The sequence below is a fragment of the Heptranchias perlo genome, chromosome 2 (assembly GCF_035084215.1).
Source record: "Heptranchias perlo isolate sHepPer1 chromosome 2, sHepPer1.hap1, whole genome shotgun sequence".
Classification (NCBI taxonomy): Eukaryota; Metazoa; Chordata; class Chondrichthyes; order Hexanchiformes; family Hexanchidae; genus Heptranchias; species Heptranchias perlo.
The window spans coordinates 80,076,120-80,091,577 of record NC_090326.1 but is presented as its reverse complement, the minus strand read 5'-3'; the positions used below and the strand labels follow the sequence as shown (position 1 = coordinate 80,091,577).

The 15,458-nt window shown below is 40.0% G+C and overlaps 1 protein-coding gene across 1 annotated transcript in view; it reads left to right on the top strand.

The window, feature by feature from the left end:
* Positions 1-15,458, top strand: part of LOC137332178 (dynein axonemal heavy chain 11-like) — a 380,453-nt gene that overhangs the window by 105,824 nt on the left and 259,171 nt on the right. The window contains exons 22-28 of the mRNA XM_067995882.1: positions 1,794-1,877; positions 6,580-6,738; positions 7,830-7,952; positions 8,603-8,725; positions 9,521-9,745; positions 11,313-11,404; positions 14,079-14,205. Of these exons, the coding sequence (XP_067851983.1) occupies positions 1,794-1,877; positions 6,580-6,738; positions 7,830-7,952; positions 8,603-8,725; positions 9,521-9,745; positions 11,313-11,404; positions 14,079-14,205 (933 nt within the window). The remainder of the gene's footprint in view (positions 1-1,793; positions 1,878-6,579; positions 6,739-7,829; positions 7,953-8,602; positions 8,726-9,520; positions 9,746-11,312; positions 11,405-14,078; positions 14,206-15,458) is intronic.

Below are 15,458 nucleotides of genomic sequence, written 5' to 3'. Positions count from 1 at the left end.
ACTCTTCTTCCTGACCTTCCTTGACCGTTGTAAGGAATCTTACAACACCAGGTTATAGTCCAACAGTTTTATTTGAAAATCACAAGCTTTCGGAGGCTTTCTCCTTCGTCAGGTGAGTGTGGGATTCCATGGAAGGTACTGCATATATAGTCAGAGAACAATGCCTGGTGATTACAGATAATCTTTCCAACTGCCCGTTGTCAAGGCAATCAAAGGAGTCGAATAGTGGTCAGACAGAGAGACATTACATACAGGACTACTGAATATACAAACGGTCAGAACCCAAAGACAGAGAGAGAGAGAGAGAAACATCTGAAAGGAAGAGAAAGAGAGAGTATGACCAGTTGTATTAAAAACAGATAACTCTTTTTTCGCTGGTGGGGTTACGTGTAGCGTGACATGAACCCAAGATTCCGGTTGAGGCCGTCCTCATGGGTGCGGAACTTGGCTATCAATTTCTGCTCGACGATTTTGCATTGTCGTGTGTCTCGAAGGCCACATCATTCCTTGACTGCTCCAGGAGGGCCATAATAAACATTATCCTGAGATCATTCAATAGGGGGAGCATATCAACAAAGGCAAGACTAGCATGGTTGGTTTTTCCTGTGCCCTGAGATGAAATAGTGTGCTACCATGTGATGCTTCACTTAACAGCCTAAGTGAGAACTAGTGAACTTTGCCCTGTAAGGGCAGGCAAGGTCCAACTACAGTGAAGACTGCATTGGCACTCACAACCCAATGCACAACACTCTATTGCTACAACAACAACTTGCCCAAAAATGGGCCCAGACTGAAATCTATCCATAGAGTCAGAGACCCAGCTCAGGGTCAAATAGGACACGAGATTGTGAACAGTTTGTGATGGGACTGAAGACAATAACTTCAGTCTTCCCAATGTTTAACTGGAATAAATTGCGGCTCATGCAAGGCTGTGTGTCGGAAAAGTAGTCTGACTGTGCAGAGACATTGGAGGGGATTAAACTACCTTTTAAACCAGGGGGGCTAATTCCTGCCAGGCTGGAAACTGACAGTATTGGATCGGTTGCCCGTTTTACACCCTGCCCGATTTTACCTTCCAATGAAATCAATTCAATCCCGTCAAACTGACGGGATTGAATTGATTTCATTGGAAGGTAAAATCGGGCAGGGTGTAAAACGGGCAACCGATCCAATACTGTCAGTTTCCTGCCGAGCAGATTAGGTTAAAATTGCCCCCATGGTATTCACACTTTCTATATGGACGCTCCCTGAAAATATAACATACTCCTGGGAATCCCTGTCCTAACTTCTAAAATATAATGTAAGATAACCAAAGCAAACCTGTGCTATAATTGTAGAAAATGTTTATTTGTATATGTAGCAACAGAAATGGTGTGTTAGTTGGTCAGCACAAAAATGCAGAGATCTGATGATAGATTGATGAAAATCTGATGGTTTTAGAAATTTCCTTGCAGACCCCTTACGATCTGGACACCCCAGTTTGAAAATCTGTTCTTTATGTCACCTGCTTACTCACTGGCAACCTTCTCAGGGGAGGGTACAGAAAAATATCTATAGTCTAAGTAAATTGTTATAAGAAAACATTTATGCTCTCTGTTTCTGTATTTCTGAACTTCTATTTAAGAAAATAGCACTCACTTGTAAGGGAAGGGTGTGTATTGAGTCCCCCATATATTTAGTTCATTTTTGTCATAAATTTTACAAAGATACACTGCATCTACTGATTGTCAGTAAAAGTGTTTTAAAGACATTAAATGTTTCAGTTTGTATGTTTATGTTTCCCCATTTAACAGACTAGTATTTATGACTGGACCAAGACACAGTGGAGACAGATCAATGTGGAGCAGATGGATGTGGAGCTCAGGAGATTTGCAAAGGCAAGCCAGCTTGTTGCATAATATTGTATTCTTCTCTTTATAACCAGTTTTTCAACAGTTTAAACCTTGCATCCTCATGCACTAAAATCTTAAACAGCAAGAACTTATTTATTATCGATGTTATTCTATTTTGGACCACTCTTCAAACCTATTGCATCGTCTATTAAATATAACCAGGGAATAAACTTGTGCCAGCTTAGTGTCATGCATATATTGGATCACCAGTTTGTGTACAGGCTCAGTCTCCCACAGTCTTCAATCTCTGTTCAGTTCCTGATCTCAGCTACATAATGTAAAGAAGCCTCTGGCCTCAGCTGAACACCTTTTCTTATGGGGAAAGTGAGTGTTCTTGTTGGACTGTTGTTACATGTTGTTGAACCATCTTTGAGTGTTCTGCCAGGATCAGCTTGTGGTGGAGGATTTTGCTGTGAATGAATTGCCTTGTGTCTCTCCCTTCTCGATTTAGGTTTAGGTTATTCTTTGTTGGCCATCACCTCCTCCACCAACACGTTCAGCTCCATTTCTGTGAACTTTGGTTTCTGCATTGCTTTGATCTTTCTTTGCTTAAATTTCTGACCAAGTTGGTGGAAGATAACCTTCATATGTCCTTATAGAGCGTCAAAGTTGAACTGATAGTTCATTATGCAACTTGATATTTGTTATTGATATTTGATTATTGATCGCCTAGTTCCATGTACATAATATCACCCACCTTAGCGTATCTGAGGCTAAAACCCTCATCATTGTATTTGTCACCTCCATAGAATACCCCATTGCTCTCCTAGCTGGTCTTCCATCGTTTGTAATATTTAGCTCATCAAAAACTCTGCTTCCCAAATCGTATTCCTGACTGTGGCCTTGTGCACCCCCCAACCCCCCCACCCTTTGCCTCATCATTGAGGCACATACTTTCAGCCGTCTTGCTCTGGAATTGCCTCGCTAAAGCCTTCCGCCTCTCCATCTCCCCTGCCTCCTTTAAGACCCCCCCCTTAAAACCCATCTCTTTGACCAAGCTTTCGGTCACCCTTCCTAATCATTCCTTTGTTTGGTGCAGCATCTGTGTTTGCTTACACTTCCGTGAAATGCCTTGGGACATTTTTCTTTGTTAAAGACTCTTTATAAATGCAAGTTGTTGATGATGTTTGATTATTGATGTTATGATTTGGTGTATTAAATACCCACTGGTGGAAATTTTATATCAGTCTGGTAGATACTTCAGCCACGGTGCTGTCTAAAGTTATTTTCAGTCTGCTATCTGAATGATTCATACCTAAATATTTTGTTGGGAAAAGCTGTTCTTTGAAGCTCCTGTTTTCTAAATCAATGATTCCCTTTGTGATATTGTAAATGGTCTCTGTGCCAGAGTATGCCTCCTTTAAAAAAAAATGTTAATTGATATTTTTTGTTCCTTAAATATCACATTCATTTTCAGGAGATTAAAAAAAAGCACTTTCACAGCATACCAGTGAAAAAAGACAACATGAGCACTGGTGCTTGCTCAACATACTTTGTGATTTACTGCGTAACTATCATTGACTTAACGTGGGAGCTGATTGGGGGAGGGCATATAGGAGACATATGTGGCACAGATGGAAAATACATATCACTCTAAAGGTAGAAAATCTGGAGTAGTGAGTGCAGAAGCTGTTTATGCAAATTGAAAAAAGCTTGGCAGTAGAATACAGGGCATATCACTTCTTTATCTCTAATGTAAACTCTAAAGGGAAAGTGTAACTCAAGTATGAAAGTCTCCGTATTTCGAGATCAGTGCAAATCCAGAAATAAAACCCAAGTATATTTAAACTTGGGAAGTTCAACTCTCCAAGATTAAGGCTCCAACAATCTTTTCTGCTTAGTCTTTTATTTCATCGGTGGCCAGATGAAAACTTAGAGATGAACCAAGATTTCATTTTGTCAGTGAGTTGGAGTAGGGGATAATGAACTGTAATCATAAATTTGGACAGAATTTAGTTTAGATTCAATGGGAGATTGTTTATCCTTTCATGTAGCACTGTGATTATCATAGTATCACCAGCCAATCATCTTTTCAGTTTTTACATTTTACTTGTACCTCAACAACAGTTATAGAGAAGAAAATTGTAAGATGAGTACTTGTTTGAAGTGCTCTCCCGTTCGTTACAGAAATCTGCATTCCCAGCCTGTAGTGTAATTTCACAAGATGATAAGATAGATATGGATCAGGAAAGCCATTCAGCCCATCTTAACCCATCCATCAAGAAATTTCCTACAGTTGTTCTTCCACGTCACAGCATCCAATTGTTTCTTAAATGATTCCAGGGTTTTTGCCTCCACTACTCTACCTGAAAGTCCATTACATGTGTTAATTCCTCTTTGCTGTTTTAACCTTGTGTCCCTTTGTAGTATTGTCGTGTTTTAATTTGACATGGTGTTCTGGACCTAACTTTTCCATACTGTTTACTGTTTTACATACCTCTATTAGATCATCTCTCAGTTGCCTCCTTTCAAAGATGAAAAGCCCAAATATTCCCAGTCTTTCCTCATAATATAGTCTTCTGAAGCTAAGGATCTGTCTTATGGCTCTTCTCCAAACTGCCTCCAGTGCTTGAATGTCTCCCCTATGTCTCCATGACCAGAACTGAAGAATTTGGTCTGACCAAAGCATTATATGCTTTAGGCATGACTTTGACTTTTGTATTCTACTGTTTTGGCTGTATAGTCCAGTATTCTGTTCACTTTGTTGATTTCTGCGCTGCAGTAATTGGACATGTTGAATGTCAATTCAACTAAGACCCCTAGCTCTCTTTCAACTTCATCTTTAGCTTTTTCATCATCATGCATGGAGTATCTATGTAACCCATTTTCTTCTTCCTATCTGCAGTACTTGTCTGTATTAAATTCTATTTGTCATTGTGCCACCTATTACACATTTTGTCTAACTCATTTTATAGTTGACTACTCAGAATCAGCTACTCCTGATGGTTTGGCATCATCTGCAAATTTGAACAGTTTGCACTGAGTTTCTGAATACAAGTCATTAATGTAAATTAGAAACAAAAGGAATCCCAACACCATTCCCTGGAGTGTCCCACTAAGTATTCCTCGCACCATCTTCCTCTAATAAGTACTCTTTACTTCCTACTCTTCAGCCAATTTTTTACCCATTTCCCAGTTTTATCCTGAATTCTTACTGCTTTAAGCTTAACTGGTAGCCTTTCATGTAGAACTTCATCAAATACTTTTTGGAAGTCTAGGTTGTAGAGCTTTCAACAGTACACTTGAAATGTTATACTATCATATAAGTAATCCTCATGTTTGCTCCTGATTATTGATTGCAGTATTTTGCCCGGTATTGAAGTAAGATTAAACAGGCTTCAGTTGCTTGGGTGTGCTTTGTTATCCTTGTTAAATTACTTTTCTGAAAATGGGCACCATATTAGCCTGTTTCCAATGTGAAGCTCCCCAAATTTCCTCCCCAAATACTTTGCACATCAAAGGTTTATTTGTTTTGAGCATTTTTATCCTGTCAAGGATCTTGGCCTCATTTATTTCAAAATTGTTAATTCTACTAGGATATCACTACCTGGGAAGGGCATGTTGCTCATGTTTTCCTTATGTTTAGCTGGAGACCAGCAGAACCCCCACAGGAACAGTGTAATCCTCCACTATAACTTCAGCAGGAGATCAAGAAAACCCCTGTGGGATTTCAAGGATCTTGTGTTCATCCTTGGTTCTTGGTTAACATCTTTTAGGATCTTCACTTCTTCTCTGATTGTCCTTTTACAGTTATAGTTCTGTTTTACATCTTTCCAGGGGTTGGGCAGCTTCAGAGTGGCAATCGGGTGATTTGAACTTGCCTTCCCACTGGCTTAACAGCCAGAGCCTGCCTGAACGGCCACGGATTTTTGGGCCGCAGAAATTTCCAATCATGTATTATGCAATAACCTACCTTTTAAGAAACCAACTTGAACAGGCCAGGAAAAATGATCAGACACCTGCCCATTTTATATGGGTGAGGTCAGTGCTGGGGAAGTAGTAGGCCAAAAGCACGTGCTGTATGAGATTTGGTGAGGGACCTGTTTGATATAAGTTTGCTCACATGTAACATAGCCCAAAATGTCTTCATCGCAAAATGTAGTGTGCTGTGCTTTGGGGACATGGGCCTAATGCACTGATTTTGCGATGACCTCTCAGTCTAAGTGAGCTTCTTGCCAGAAGCAGAAACTTGCAAAATTGGCCCTACTATATCACTGTGCAGTAGTACTATTTCTGTGTGTGATAGAAAATTACAGAAGATAAAAAATGTATTGGCATCTGAGTATAAATTCACCAATTCTATGCACTCAACTGAGAATCATGCTCAAAGAGAGCACAGGTCAGAGAATTAGCACGACAGAATCATAGAATGGTTACAGCACAGAAGGAGCCCGTCGAGCTCGTGCCGGCTCTCTGTAAGAGCAATCCAGCTAGTCCAACTCCCCCACCCTCTCCCCGATAGAGTTGTACCCCTATCGCTGATCTGCACAGGATCAGTGAATTTACCACAGTCTTTCGGGGCAAATCATTTCCCCCTCACACCTACATACTGTATGCTTTTACATTGTTTTTCAGTACCATAGATGCCTTTTATTTTTCTAGTTAGTAATGTGCATGATAAAAATGATCTGCTGCATGCTGTTTTCATTCAAAATTCTCATTTCATGTTGCTTTACACTTTGTTTAGGAGATCAGAATGTTAGATAAAGAAGTGCGTGCCTGGGATGCATATACTAGTCTGGACTCCACTGTAAAGAACCTACTCACATCACTACGAGCAGTGACGGAATTACAAAACCCAGCCATCAGAGACAGGCACTGGTACCAGCTGATGAATTCCACAGGGGTCAGTCAGAAATAAGTTACTGCAACATTTTGAGATTTTTACTAATTTAGCTTGCAAAGAATTTTGTTTTAATTTATATTATGTTATTGATATAAGGCCAGATTCAGCTCACAAATGATTAACTCTCAGAGATGCTTAGAATTTTATTTAGGATGGTTCATGCGATTAAATACCAGACAGGCCAGTCATTATAGACATGAGACATTGGAAAGTCATTGGGTGCATTCCATAACAGTTTGCACCCAGACGGATGAATGGTTCCCATTTCAGTACTCCCCACTTAGCTGAACAGAAAATACAGGTGCCATCAGCTTCAGCATCAAAGAGGTAGAATAGCATTTCCTTCAAGGTGGCAACTTTGATTGGCTGCTTTATGAGCCAATTGTTGGCACACCGAAGTGAGGGGGGGCACTCTGGGTCAATGAGAGACACAAAAGGATCTCCCCCTCTTGTCTGTCAGAGAGAGCGACTTGAGGCTAAAGTCTGAATATAGACAGCCCATAGCAGATGAAGTCAGGGGCCAGCAAGTTTGTAAATTGGTTCTGCCTAGAAAGTGGTAAAGTTGCATATTTTATTGCTTTTATATGGCATGAGGAGGGGATGTCTCTCACTGGTAAACTATTCTGTTCATTCATATGTTTCATGTAAAAAAAATCAATTTGATGGCTTTCAATTGGCATGATCTCACTAGACTGCTTTTTAGTTTGCCTTCTGAAAAGACAGGAGAAAGCACGTCTTTGTTATCACCCCTGGATTATGGCAGCGTTTAACCAGATATTGGGCAGTAAAAGTGGACTCCTGATTGTAGAGGAGATGAGGTCTGCTTATGACAGTGACCAGTGTTGCTGATTCTAAGAGAAGATCTACCCATTAAATTTGTAACGGTTACTTTAAACCTAGCTAACATTTACTCCAACCTCAGTCTTTCATGCCAAAGCAAAACTTATGCATGAAACTGTTTAATCTGCTGAATGCCTCAGTAATGTTTCTATGCAAAAGTCCTAGAAAAATATAAGATTACAATTTTCATAATATTCACAGTGCTTGTATTTTTAATAAAGGGTTGATTTGCTTTCTTACCTGTTTTTCAGGTTAAATTTATTATGAATGATGATACAATCCTGGCTGATTTGTTAGCCCTGGAGTTACACAGAGTGGAAGATGAAGTCCGGAATATCGTGGAGAAGGCTGTGAAGGAGTTGGGAATAGAGAAGGTCCTTGACTTTTCTATTGCTGAATTTTCTAATTCTGGACTGGGAGAACAGATAGTTCAATTAAACTCTGTTTCTTCAACATTAATTTCTGGCATGCCTGTCAGTTACATAATCCAGAAGGGTTTTAAAAATAATTTGGTGATCCAATTCTGTTCTTAAGACTGGAGTCAGGCTGGAAGTCTAGTGGCAGCTTTTTATATATTTTGGAAGAGTTAAATGACACTTGACATGCCACAGACTATGTAATTTTAATACTTCTAGCCCTGATGTACTGTCCAACTTCACATGCAACAGCTGAAAAAAAATACTTTATCCAACTGTATTTGTGATGTATGCTGTGGTGGAAAAAGAGTATAGTGCTCCTAATTATTCTGACTGTTGTTGTTATTTAATTAGTTATCACCTTTACCTGTAAATGCTGAAGGTAGACTCAGTCTCATCTGTCCAGACAGAAAGGGAAAAGTCATGACTATTAAGTTGCTTATTGTGCATGTAGCTAGATGAAGGAATAACATTTCTATTCAAGGAGGAATATGCGAACAGTGTGAGATTAGAAACTTAGCAGTTAAATGGTGATATTCAGAACTGATTTCAGAAAACTGGATCGTGCTTTTATCCTAGATGAATATCCAATGAGCTCTCATTTTCAGGTCCTCAGAGAGATCAGTCATACATGGACCACCATGGAATTTTCGTATGACGAACACCATAGAATGGGTACTCCTTTGTTAAAGTTTGATGAAGAACTCATTGAAATTCTAGATGACAACCAAGTATGATTCTTTAATTTTATATATCTTATATTTGTTGTGAGATGAGACAATATTAGCACTAAAGATAGAAGAGAGCTAATTGAGAAGTATGGGGGTAATTTTAACCTAACCCAAAGTCAATGGAAAGTAAAACGGGCAGCCGATCAGATAGAATCAGTTTCCTGTCGGGCGGGTTAGGTTAAAATTACCTCCCACAGGGGAGAAATTGGACCACGCTGCACCTGTTTTTTTGGGTGTAGAATGGAGGAAGAAACACCAATTTCCCGGTGCTGTCTCCCCGCCCCATATGGCCGATGCCATATTGGAGCGGGCGATATTCAGGCGCTTATGGTGGCCGACTAAAACATGCGTTGGTCACCTTGCATATGTCAATAGGGGGCCTAATGCCAGTTTTAGGACCTCTCTTGGAAATTTGTTAGGACTGAGTGGAGCGTGCTCGACTTAGGTTTTTGGGTTCATTCTGCGCCCAAAAATGTTGATACATTTCATCAAAGATTCGCTGAGTTAGCTGAAGTCAAAAATAAAATAAGGTTCTCCGCTGTATCTTGAAAGACCATTTGTCTTTAGAAGATGTATTTTACAGTATGAATAATAGAGTATATAATGCCACTATAGGCGTGAAATCAATTTTTATAGCAATAGAGGTATTGCATTTGAATCTGCATATTACTTTCTCAGCTATCAGGTGCTATCTTATGGTAGACAGTTCTTCTTTCTCTCACCCTTGTAGTATTAATCCCGGATGAGAGAAAGATTCCTCTCTTTGTCTCAAAGTTATTTCTTCTTGCTTTATAGGTGCAGTTACAAGTTATACTGCTGAGCAAATATGTGGAGTATTTTATTGAGCAGGTCTCAACTTGGCAAAAAAAGCTGACAGTGGCAGACTCTGTCATCTTTATCTGGATGGAGGTACAACGAACGTGGTCTCACCTGGAGAGTATTTTCATTGGCTCTGAGGACATTCGAAACCAACTTCCTGAAGATGCCAAGCGATTTGATGGAATAGATACAGACTTTAAGGTTGAATTTTTGTTTTGTTTTATTTTTGGTGAAGGTAATACCCCATTTTTAAAAGTTATAAGTCTGGATTTTCCTCAGTGCAGTAACAACACTGGTGGTGTGGAATTTCAGACTAACATATGGTTAACCTAAGTGAATTTGCTCAAATCGGCCTAATTTAAATAGTTCTGGTTGGGCTTCCATTGGATTCATGCCTTCATTTAGGAACTCCCCATTAGGAGGCAGGAAATGCCAATTGCTGCAGGTATGCAAGGCTTGTAACAGCTTAAAGGAGCAGGCAGTTTCATTAATAAAAATTCTTGGTGCGATGAAGTGGCAAATCTGTTGATGTATAATTGCTGCTCCATTGAGTCTCAGCCAATTGGTCATCCCTGTTCAGGTCTTTATATGCTGGACATCATTGCGCTTCTTCTGGAAATGTGGGACACATGTTGAATGTTGGTCTTAGCATCCATCATTGCCAAAGCAATAATGATGAAAAATGTGATGTATGGCATCATTATATTAGTATTGTCCATACTTGGGTAGGTGCATCTGATATACACCATCACTTCATACATGTTTCAGAAATGGGTGGAAATTTGGCATTATGTGTTACCCACACCTGCCCCATTACAGCTCCTAAAGCGGCAGGTGAGAGGAGGAACATTTTATCTTTATTTTCTCTCCATTTCCAGCTGGGTGCTCACCTATCAGACAAAATTATTGGCTGAAAAGGCAGATCTGTACTCAGGACATTGCTTATACCACATTAAAACCAGCCAAGGTAAATACAAATGAGAAAGGTCATTCCTCCAATTTAGTTCAGGGGGAAAAAAATCTTACTGTCTTCATCATACATATAACTGTATCTTAAATGAATCTAAGATCCTTGCAACATTCCAAGGGTGAAAAAGATTGTTGTGATATTGGTCCTAAATTGTCCTTTCCGTTTCAGCTGCTCTTCCCACTGTGAATGATTCTCCCTATGATTACCTTTTCCTTGGTGTGAGGACGTCTTTGTGTTGGACGTCTCTAAAGTGACGTGGCTGAGATCAATAATACAACGTGGAGGATTGTGGGCATGAACCCTCCTTTCCCCACTCTGCAGCAGTTTGTGCCAGTGCTCCAATAGGCTGCAGCCACTGTGCCATCTAGACTGAAATTCTTGTATCCTGATGTCTGAATAATCTCAGTTAAACTGTTGTGAAGTTAACAGTGACATATATTGAAAAGCATAGATTTTTTTCTTATATGAAGATATTCAAAATGACAATTATCTTCTTTGAGCTTAGCACGAAAATCACGACTCAAAAGCGCTGACTTTTTTGAATCATCAGACTGGGTTTTACGAACAAAGCAGAATCTTCAATTGGAATGACTTTGTGAGGGCGTGATTGTAGTTAGCATAAAGGTTCAGATGATAAAAGACAATGTGGTAACCACTAGTTTTATTCAAAATGGAGATCCGATAAAGATGCATGATACCGAATAAATATTCTGTGGTCTTTTGTTGAAGTTATCCATAAAAATGTGGTTATTATTTCAAATCCAGATAATTATTCCTGCTCTCCTTTTTTTAAAAAAGGAATTAATGTTTGAAACAGCTCAAACAAAGAATGTTATTGAAGCAACAAATAAGCCGAAATTATATGAAAAACTCGAAGCTCTCCAGCAAAGGTAAAATTTAAAAGTATTGTGTTGTTTAACACATCCAGATATGTATGTTTATAGCTAGTTGCTTGTACACTTCCCTGATGATCTGGACCCCTTAGTCTTAAATATAGGTTATTGGAGATGTGGTTGTACTTTTGAGAAATAACAAGCACAGTTCTTTTCTTCAATAAAATGTCTTAGTGCTGGATTTTTGCTCTGGGCTGGTATTGTAGAGTGGGGTCCCAAGGGTACTTCTGCTCTAATGAGGGACCCTACCACCGCACAACCTGAAAATGCAGCAGTTACAGAGGGGCACTCCCTGCAGCACCCAAAGTGGGAGGAGCTACAGGTAGATGCCCTCTGAAGAACAGAATAAAATCTAGTGTAAATGGCTTGGAATAAACCCATTAATGAAAGTAGATGGCATGAAGAAGGCATAGGAAAGGGAGACATTGTTAGGATTAGGTCCTTTCCCTACTTCAGTGGTAGACCGCCCTGCCCCATTTTCCCTGCTTCACCACTGTTATACCGCCAAATTTGGACAATATAGCAAAGGAAACGCCAGTCTTTAGTTTCCAGAACCACCATAGTACTTTTGGGAAAGGCGGAACACTTTTAATTGCACCGAAAACCATGCAATTTCTTAATGCATTTAACAGAAATGAACATTTAGCAAGCGACCAAAGAATGAAATTCATAGTAATTTTAAAGAATGTTTAGAAATTAAAAGAAAACCTCAGAATTTTGGAAATTGGAAGTGGAATTAGAAAATGCTGGAAATATATTTCAAATCCACCAGCATCTGGAAAGAGAAGGGAGGTTCATGGGTAGGATTTGCTGTAAAAATAACGGTGAAGCTAACAGTGCTCGCCATTATTTATGTGCAAATTGGACAGTAACTTCCGGCGATCACACATGCCCAGCTAAACGCGGAAATCCAGAAGTTGCTGTCCAGGATGCGACGCTCCTCCAAAAGCTGCGTGAAAATGGCATTGCGTTGTCTGGCTCCCCGTTCAAATGTACTGAACGGCGTGAAGTTCCTGTACTTACCTGATAGATACGGATGAAACTCTCCAAAAAGAAGTTATGTCAAGTCCTTTCAAGTCTAAGCACCCTTTTAACAGTGTGATAAGTCTTAATTACTGCCAACCAACCTCTCTGGCTCTGAAAATTAACTTTTTACAAGTGTGGAGTCTCATTCCTTCCGATTTTAATTATTGTTGGACAGTAATACTTTTTTTTACTTTTTCTTTCTGTCTCTTTAACTCTGTCTCTTAATTCAGCCTTTCTTATCCTCTCTTTATTTTGCCTTCTGTACCTGATTTGACAATGAATTCACTATTGTAACTTACACTTCCTGGTTCTGACTGCACTGTTATTAAAGATGCTTCAATCTGATTGGTTAAGGAGATACACAGCTGCTTGCCCTGTAGAGGGTGCCGTGCTTTTTGGATTTCTAATTTCCCGGAACTTGCCGTGCAAAAGCTCATAGAAAGCCCATGGGCAAGTGCAGTCAGAGGGTTGTTCTATGAGGAGAGGTTGAGTTGAATGGGCCTATACTCTCTGGAGTTTAGAAGAATAAAAGGTGATCTCATTGAAACATATAAGATTCTGAGAGGGCTTGACAGGGTAGATGCTGAGAGGCTGTTTCCTCTGGCTGGAGAGTCTAGAACTAGGGGGCATAGTCGCAGGATAAGGGGTCGGACATTTAGGACTGAGATGAGGAGGAATTTCTTTACTCAGAGGGTTATGAATCTTTGGAATTCTCTACCTCGGAGGGGTGTGGATGCTGAGTCGCTGAGTATATTCAAAGCTGAGGTAGATAGATCTTTGGACTCTAGGGGATTCAAGGGATACGGGGATCGGGCAGGAAAGTGGAGTTGAGATCGAAGATCATCCATGATCTGATTGAATGGCGGAGCAGGCTCAAGGGGCCATATGGCCTACTCCTGCTCCTATTTCTTATGTTCTTATGCAAGTCTAACGAAAGGGAAAGAATGGAAGGAAGGTGGGTGGGAGGAAGTGTTCCCAGCCTCCCAATGTCATTTTCCTCTACATTTGCCAGAAGGACCCCCAAATGCAAGGGCGTTGGAAGAACTTGGTGATAGACCTTGCATCTGGATTCCCACAGAGCAGAGGATCCAGGGGGCAGGGGTGAGCAGGCAGCAAGGCAGTGAAGTTAAAAATGTATCTTCAGGTATGGAGGCATTCTGGTTGCTGTTTTTAGACCTTATGCCGGCAGATCTCTCAACGCTATATTTCCACGCCCATTTCGATATCCTTCCAGGAGATAGGCCTGTAATGGAGCTGTGTTAGCTACATGTTAATGATCTCAATCCAGAAATATAGGTGGGTTCAGGTTTTTGCACGCAGTGTGCTCTTCAGGTCTACCTGGTACCCAGCGGAGGGGGAAACTTGCAAATCTGCCCCATTGTCCCTTATTCAGAATACATTATATAAATAATATTAATTCCTCACTTTGAAGGCATGGTTGAGTAATAGGATTATATTGAAACCAACAAACATTTAATTATAATTTAATTAGAAAGAACTTGCCTTTATATAGCACCTTTCATGTCCTTAGGATGTCACAAAGCTTCAAGCCAATTAAAAGTAGTTTTGAAGTGTAGCCACTGTTTTAATCTACGGAAAATTAGGGTATAATTGTATCAATTATTTTTCCTCTCTTTTCCTGTAGGCTAGCCCTCTGTGAAAAAGCTTTAGCTGAGTATCTCGAAACCAAGCGTTTAGCTTTTCCGAGGTTTTACTTTGTGTCCTCGGCAGACCTATTGGATATCCTTTCCAAAGGAACACAGCCTGGACAGGTATGCAATCAAGAACAGTAATCTCATTATTATGTTGTTTTATTAAGTATTAAGCAAAAACATATAAGAAAAGCTATGCTAGAGAACAATTTACATCTTCTGCACAGCCGATCTTTCAAGTTCACGCCACTTACGGGTTCCCTGCCAGCAGCGCGCACTCGGAAAATCATTAGCATATTGAAAAATACGTCAAAGTCAGACACGAAGAAAGTAATTCATGCAGTTACTGTTTTAAAAAAAAAGGGTTGTTTGTAAAGGGTCTGGAACGGAGCCATTAATTCATTGTTGAAACTGTCAGCCAAAAATATTGATATAATTGAAACACTGTTTGAGTTTTTCAGGGTTAGATTCAGTATCGTCAAGGAAAGGTGGTGAGGGTTGAATAGGTCATTGTTCCTTTTTGACTTTTGATCTCTTGAGAACTGCAGTGCTAATCATGGAATGACGCCACTGTTGAAATGGAGGAATATGATTTTATTTCCAAGGCTCAAAAATAAGGCTAAAAATTATTTTTGTAATATTATCTTACGAGCCCTTAACACACTGGTATCAAATTTCTCTCTCCACTATTTTGATGTTGGCCATTAATCCATTTACTATAATTTAATTAACTGTCTGGATTTAATGTTGTCAGAAAAAACTTTCAGTAAAGAAAATTCACCAAATACACTAATTAAAAGTTATATGAAAATGTATATCCTGCAGTCTTAAAAGTACAATACCCTGTAGAATGTAATGAAGAAAACTTTTGGCACTCCCAGAAGGTGTGCATGATTACTTACATTGAGTTTGCCCACTGTGGTTTATCAATAAGATCTTATTAAAGACTGTTCATTTAGTGGAGTCTGTAACTCACAATTCAGTGAGACAAAGGGGTAAATTTTAAACTCACGGGCGGGTGGGAAGGTAAAAATTGTAAAAAAAAACTAAGACCCGCCTCCAACCCGCCCGTTTCTGGTTTCAACGGAGGCGGGTTGAGGTGCGGGCGACCAACCCGCTCACAGGAGGCAAGTCGGTCAGTGAACGCTATTAAGGAGGTTCTGGGCCTCCCTTTTGACAGCTTTTTCATTTTTAACTAGTGGGGGGCCGGGATACTCGGGCCTTCTGCTTCACGCCACGTAACAGGAGGCGAGAACGCCCAGATCAGCTGATAAGTGCCTTTATTGCACTGCTTGTGGGCCAAGAGGAGCAGGAGTGCTTCCCCCAAGCCGAACAAGCCTACCTGCCGCGATCCCACAAATGCGATCCTCCGA